The sequence below is a fragment of the Asparagus officinalis genome, chromosome 5, assembly GCF_001876935.1.
Source record: "Asparagus officinalis chromosome 5, Aspof.V1, whole genome shotgun sequence".
Taxonomy (NCBI): Eukaryota; Viridiplantae; Streptophyta; class Magnoliopsida; order Asparagales; family Asparagaceae; genus Asparagus; species Asparagus officinalis.
Window position 1 is genome coordinate 33,374,382 of NC_033798.1, and position 7,580 is coordinate 33,381,961.

At 37.9% G+C, this 7,580-nt stretch overlaps 1 protein-coding gene across 2 annotated transcripts; it reads right to left on the reverse strand.

The window, feature by feature from the left end:
• On the reverse strand, positions 207-6,275 carry LOC109842723. 2 transcript variants are annotated; one of them, XM_020411588.1, is made up of 3 exons: positions 6,006-6,275; positions 3,602-3,661; positions 207-2,103 (listed from the first exon to the last, which is right to left on the reverse strand). In XM_020411588.1, exon 3 carries the CDS (start codon positions 2,091-2,093, stop codon positions 708-710), a length of 1,386 nt encoding a protein of 461 aa, XP_020267177.1. In that variant the 5' UTR covers positions 2,094-2,103; positions 3,602-3,661; positions 6,006-6,275; the 3' UTR covers positions 207-707. The 2 variants fall into 2 exon arrangements, with proteins under 2 accessions (XP_020267177.1, XP_020267176.1); XM_020411587.1 differs by lacking the exon at positions 3,602-3,661.

The window sequence follows — 7,580 nt, forward strand, 5'->3', positions numbered from 1 at the left end:
CAAAAGATTTATCGACCACCGACAACACCTATGATAAAAAATATTATAGTTTAGGAACCATAACACCTACAATAAAACCGGCAACACCTAAAGCGCTAAGCTTCCCCTCAGCTAATCCTCCCTACTTTAGTTTTTCTCCATCACCAACCTCCATTAAAAAAATTACTCATTTGCATCTAAATCTCAAAACAAAGCACATCTGAAGCTTCCAATACCCCCCAACATGCATCCATATAATACTACCCATTGCTCATTATTACACCAACCATTACAAGATTGTTACATATAATAATAACTTATGTTACAACATGATTAACTAATCATAGAGAGCATAGTGAGGCATGCATGAACAAAATTCGGTATAAGATTTTTCTTTCACAAGAGGAGACCTCTTCCTCTCGCAAAAATCTCAATCTCGACCTGTTAGCCAACTCCCACTTGCTGACATCTCGAACACTACACAGACGGTTACACTGATTCATACCATCAGGATAGTCGAAATACCAAGAACAAAAATTAGATCAGTATTTTGCACTGATCAAACGACAGACAACGCTCGGTACCCCATCTTTCAGTAGACAAGAACCACTTGATAGTTTACTTGATAGTTTCTTGTGATTAATAGGTTCACATGCTCTCTCGGCCGTCCGGTCCAATTAACAGGCATCCTGACCGTCGGATTCATTCGTAACACCGATAGCAATGAATCATGAACGCCCATTTTCCGTCAGACCTGAGATATATACTTTGCATTGAATCACTGTCCTCCCAACCCTAAACCCCGGCATCACCGTAAATCCTACCACTGGCGGCCTGTCACCGGCATCCACTTCCATCACACTCTCCATGTAAACCTCCGAAAACCTCCAGCCTCTCTTTACTTGAAAGATTGAACCCTCCATTTCTCTCCCAAATGAGAAGAACAAACAATGAAGAAGCCAAACTCTCCTAGCCACCTCAACAAACCCAGCAAAGAAATCAGACTGAGGAAACCCTCGGCCTGAGCTTACGAGCCCCCTCTGATCGAGATCGCCGAAGAACGAAGCCTCCATCTTTGGGTGCACAAGGGTTAAATACTTTGTCCTGCAGAATTTACCGAACCCAGATGATCTTCCTTTCTGAGTCTGAAGAAAATGCTTCATTTTCGCTGATTTCAGCTCAGTGAACTCATCAAAGAACTGCCGAGACTCCCATGTTGCCCTTTCTTCCAAAAGCGACAAGCCAAAATTTCGATTATGGAAATCAGAGAACAGTCGCTGACAAATGAAGGATTCAAACGCAAATATTCTGTGCCCAGGCTTATTGCAGACATCTGATTGAATGGAACTTGCAGCAGAATCAAGATCCCAACCAGCAGACTCCATCTCACCAACCATCAGCTTGACAAATGACCGGATTGATCTTACAGTATGGCGAACCATGGCAAGAAAATGAGATGGATCTAGCTCAGAGAGATGGAGGCCGTCCAGAGAAGATAGCGGGTTGCCAGGATGAAGTCTGGATTCTAAAGCTCGGTTCTGGCGATCAGATTCCAGTAACTGAGCTTGGAGAGCAGTGATCTCTGAACCTTTGCATCGGATCTCTGACTCGAGCTTGTTGCTAGTGATTTTGTAGGTTCTGATGAGGTTTCGCTGCTCCTGGACTTGAGCGGCCAATGGTGGTGGTGGTGGAGGGCCGAACTGGTTCTTGAAATAGGCGCGTTTAAGCTCAGATAGATGCTTGAGTTCAGTGACCACACACTGATCAGACGATTGGATCGTCTCGGGATCGTAGGGAGATTGGGCGACTTGAAGCTGAGCATACGAGGCTTTGATGGCCGAGATGCTGGTGAATATATTTGCAAGAAGTGATTCCATGGATTCTTTATTGTGGCAGTTCTCCTCCTTCTTGACCTTCTCGTCCTCAAATATGGGGATAGCTTGGGGGAAGTCGTCGATGCTTTTTGAAGGCTTGAGCTTGTGGATTTCATGATCTTGGTCAGGACCGAAATCTGCAGTGGTGTTGCTGGTGGTTTTGCGACGGAAGCGGATAATCTTGGTGAAGATCTTTGCTATGGATACGATATTAGATGTTGCCGGTGAGACCGAATCCATTTATGGATCTCTGTGACAACGGAGAGTAGAAATTAAAGGAGGTAGACAAAACAGGAATTGAAGGTTAGCAGAAGAGTGAATGAGTGAGAGCAAGCTCTCTATCTGGCAGAGGAATTTGATGTCGTCCAAGAAAGGGAGGATCTGATTCTTTATTGCTTTTTAGAAAAAATAATAGGAAAGTTCAGGTTAAAGGGCGGGAAAGATTGGAGGTAGGGCCAAAGTCTGAAATGGCGTACAGAAAAGATGCTGAAATGAAGGATATAAAACCCATACCTCAAACTCCTCTGTGTGGCCCTACATCACATGTTTTTGACCATTATATACTTTCCAGATGAGAATGGGGACATGTGAGTCATCTACCATAGAGTCTACCTCAGATTGCAGTTTCACATAATTTCATTTTTTTGTCCAATTTTAATTTTGTCAGTAATATACTTGGGACCTTATGCATCTCTTCTATTTAATGTACAATAGTTCCCCATCTTAGTAAGTGATATTATACTAATAAATTTACACAGGTCTAGAATCAATTGGCTGTACATCTATCATATTCCACCTATATTTTAGCCACCTCTGAGATGAATTTGATTCAGGTAGAATACCAAGGTTGGCAAATATAACCTCATCTCAATTAAATCCCTTTTGCCCCTTCTTTACTTCGAGCCCAATCATATTTTTTGCTACAGATTCAAATATAATGAGGGGGTCTGAGGCCCTTAAATGGGCATTATGAGAATTTTACCTTTTATGAGGCAATAGATAGCTAGAAGTGCATAAAAGTACAAACATAGACGAACACTTGTAACCATTTTCTATTTACATGGAAATATTCATATCCATACATTTTAAAGATTAGCCAAGAATGTCAACAAATCTAATCTTCCGAGATTATCACATCATTGTCTTAACATAAACCCACAAACTGCAGGCTTCCATGCCCAGGATTCCACTAGTGAGATCTATATAGCAAAGACAAATAGAAAACAACTGATGCCAAAAGAATTGGACTATATAGCAGTGACAACTTTATTTTATTGTGCCTAAACTTGGAATGACCCGTTTGTCTTAGTAATCACATTCTATATACATACTTGACAATGAAGGCTGAAGCAAAAGGGACCTGACTCCTGCTTTCCTTGGCCCCACTGCCAACAGTAAAGAAAGAGGGAAGCAAAGAGGGGTACCCCCTCTCTGTTGAAACTATCATATCCTAGTATGCCTATAAAGACCCAAATGAGTATGAAAGAAAAGTAAGTCTCCACCTGCCATCAGTTCTCATAGGCTCCTCTTTACTCTTATGACCCACAACAGAATCTAATAAAGTGGGGATGAGTCCTTATCAGATCTAAAGATGGATGGTAATGTTACAGGCATCATTCTCCACTTTATAAAGAACAAACATTACAAAGTCTATAGGACTTAAATAATTATCATACAACTTATTAATTTTTTTAACAAAATGAAAAAGAAAAGAAAATCATAGTTCTGCTAATTATCTTGCACGTCACCTTCTCCTTCTGTAAGCATTCCCACTTCAACATGGAGGAACTAGAAATAATGATTACACTCTGATCCAAAAAAATAAAAGAAATAATGATTACACTAGTTCACCTTCAAGAACTACTTTCCAGATGTCATAATCCATAATGTTTAAATATGTGAAGTACAATTCTATGAAATGGAAAGCTATTCTCAAGAGCCAGGAAAAGTCATAAGAATTTTGAGATCGTGCAAAGAGATGTACAGAAGAAAAGTAAAATGCGCATTTTTTAAACCATTTTCTATCGTTTGCTCCCTTAACTTGTGTAGTGTTGCGAACTTGCAATCAATATGAAATGAAGCAAAAAGATTCCTAATGATTTACAACAAAAACTTTTTTTTTCTTTCACAAATATTTTTGATGGTTTAGATGTTGGAAAAATTTGTTCCCTCTTGGGAACTCTGATAACATATATAGGCCAACTGCACTTTCATTCAAAATCATAAGCTAGTAGGTTTTGGGCCAAACGTTAACCATTAATTATCTATGAATTTATGATATGATATTATATAATAACACATGAAAATCCAGCACAATATAAGCCCTCATAATAACACATGAAAATCCAACACGATATAGCCCTCAAATGTTATAACCTCTTTTACCTTATCAACTTTGCTCCCAATTTCATCTGCAATCATTTAATAGTTTTTAAGTTTTATTTCATGAAAAGATTGCCATGTCCTTTTTACCTCGACCACATGTTCTTCTTATCTAAGGGCTTCAACAGGGCCTTTCTAAATCTATGAAAGCTTAGGTGGCATAAAGAAAGTCGTTTTCTTTTCATCTTTTCTATGTTTCTTGTGGAAACCAAAGAAGCAAGACAGCAAGTTCTTCTAAACGCTCCAAGAATAGAAAAATATCAATGGTTCAATACTTATCCATAGAGCAAATGAAATGTATGTGCAGGACATTAAGGATTAAGGACGCAATCTTGAACCATAACGGTCTATGAGACAAACAAGCCGCATTGGTGAAATAGGAAGAAGAAAAGACAAAATATGAAGAGGCACCATTGTCGATAATACTAAGACAAGTGGTTGGTATTAAGTCTACAGCACAAATGTTGTAACTTGTTAATGTTGATCAGGAGGCACCCTCCTAGGCAAGCAGAGGCATATACTGGTTGTGTATCTTTTTTTAAATAATCAGAAATATTCCTTCCAGTATTAGATGAATAACTGCTCCTGGTCTTTATAGCAAAAAACAATCTATGCATGTGTTCTCCTTGCTAATGAATGTCCAAATATTACCTCCCAAACTGTCAAATGGGATCAAGAAGAAATAATCTATGCAAGTGTTATCCTTGCTAATGAATGCCCGAATAAACTGTCAAATATTTTTTATTTTTGTGTTGTGTCTCTGCAGAATCAGCAAGAATTTATTATATAACATAGGCTACTTGTCCAAGTTAGGCGGTAAGAAATTTCTTTCCAGTGATTGTTATTGTTCTACTGACAAGGGCTCTCTCTATCAAACTCAAATTCTATTTAGTCATGTTAGACTGGTTAATTTGACCAATCCATACCAGTTTAGGCTCATGATATGCCCAGTCAAAACATGAATACGAATTTTCCGATTCTGGCATTTCGTCGGAAAACTGCCAGAAATGGGTTCACCATCCAAATCCTGGCCCTTTTCTCTTTGAAATAAAAATCAGGAGCCCATGTCGAGCTAACTTGAAGTTTCATAAAAGCATTAAGAAACGTTCCAAAAAAAGGATTACAGACCACGAATCTAGACAACAAGCCAGTCAACCCAAATGTGAACCTGAATCCAACCCTATACAAATCAATTAATTTCTTTGACAGAATCATTGATTTTAACTAATTAAAATTTACTACAAGAAAAAGAAAATTTCCATCTTGTCATCTACCATTTAGGTCTACAGAGACAAACCACAAATCTCCATGATGGGGCCCACAACACCCCTTGCCAAATTTCTAATGTCAAATTCTAAGGAGACGGTCAGTATCACGTGCCCACATCCAGCACAATCTCTGGTGTATCATCACATCCCTAAAAACCCTAAAAATACTATTAAACCCTAATGATTACCTAAAAGAACAAATTAATCTTCTCCCCCATGTTAATTAGTAACCGTGTTTTTCAACCGTTAAAAAAGTCTTGGACAGAGATATTATTATTGTCCTCAAAAAAAACTTTTTAAAAAAATTACAATAAACTATCACATATCCGACCATCATCAATCATCATGTCATAATCATTAAGAAAATCATTAAAATACAAAAAATAACGCAGATTAACGAAAATCATTAAGAAAATCACCAATCAGAAACTAACGCAGATTAACGCAAAAAAAAAGACCCTTTTTTCCTCAAAAAGAAGAGAGATTGAACACAAAAACTCACCAGAAACAGCAGCAAAAAGATGACAACTTTTTTCGCCGTCTGCAACCCAGTCAAGCTCTCCGACTTCGAACCAGAGACGTAAGATTTCTCGACCTCTCTCCCTCTCTCTCTAGCTTTCTCTCGCCCTAAAAAGGATAGAGTTGGATTGAGATGGAGTTGGATTGAGCTTTCTCTCTCTAAAAAGAACCCCTTTTCTCTTGAAGGGAAGGGGGGATTTAGGAGAGAGAAACAAGGCGGGAAGAAAGACAGGCGGGTGTCGGAAAACGCGGCATCGAGGGCATAAAAAACCCTACCCTGTTTCATTTTATGGGGTTTCACGCTCTTGTCTAATTCCTAAAACAACCTCCTCTTATAGGGTATAATTACGCTCTTGTATCCATGATTATGCGGGAAGTTTTGTATGGTATGAGAGTAGTTTCGGTATTTGTCTTGCCAGCTGGATAAATGAACGATGCACCCAAATTTTCACCCACTTACAAAGAATGGGTTTCTGAAGACAAACATAGGGGTTGGCACTTTTTGACTCGACGTGCGGACCCGTATTATTGCCTTTTTTCCCCCTCTTTTGTTAGGAAAAAGGAGATTTGGTGGGATTTTTTATTCGCTGTAACTATAGTTGAATAAATAGAATTAATGAGGAGAGTTATGAAATGGAATTGTTATGGAATTTCGATGCCCCCGTTTCGACATTGTGAAGTAGGGGTGCTATACCGTGTCCGTATTCGAGAAAATATTTGTAATCGTATCTATTAGGATACAGATATGGTTACTCAAATCTATGACCAATAAGATATGGTTTTGTAGTAAAATATCTGTATCTGTATCCAAAATATCCGAATACATATTAGTCGTACTCTTACGATAGTTTCGATTCTTAAATTACAGATTTCTAGCTAATTTTAATGATCAAGATGTCTAATATTATTTGGTTATAATGAACATATTAACGACCTCTTTTGTATCGCATGAACTATGTTTTTCTCAATACTATATAGTTTTCTCATCCGTTTTATATCCACATGCATATCGGCTAATATATCCACATCTATACGTGTAACCATATCCGATTTTAGCGAATATGGATATAAAATTTCCTTACCGATGTATATTTGTATCTGTATACGTATCTGAGATGGGTAAGCGGATATGGATATGATAAGCATCATATACGAACTGTATCCGTAGGCCTGTCCAACCGGGTTGGCCCGGCCCGGGCGAGGCAAAACCTGTGACCCGGACCCGAGTCCGGTCTTTTTCTTTTCTTTTTTTTTGCTTAAAATTTTATTTTATTTTATTTTTGTTAAAAACTTTTCAAGAGTAAATAACAATAAATTAAGCGAAATTTTGATAAAAATCAATCATATTATTAATCACTTGTAATTATATAATTTACAAATAGAAAAAATTATAGAAATTAAAATGATAAATATAAATTCTTTATTAATAATCACCAATAATTACAAATTTATTTTGGAATTTGCCGCATCAATATTATAGATAAGTACATCTCAACTAGGTTGGCACTAGGCCTAAGCACAGTTCGGTCGAAACCGAAAAAACAGACCGAAACGACCC

Bases quoted from the DNA above. Each gene is read 5' to 3' on its own strand.
- LOC109842723 (XM_020411587.1), bottom strand. From the start codon at position 2,093: ATGGATTCGGTCTCACCGGCAACATCTAATATCGTATCCATAGCAAAG.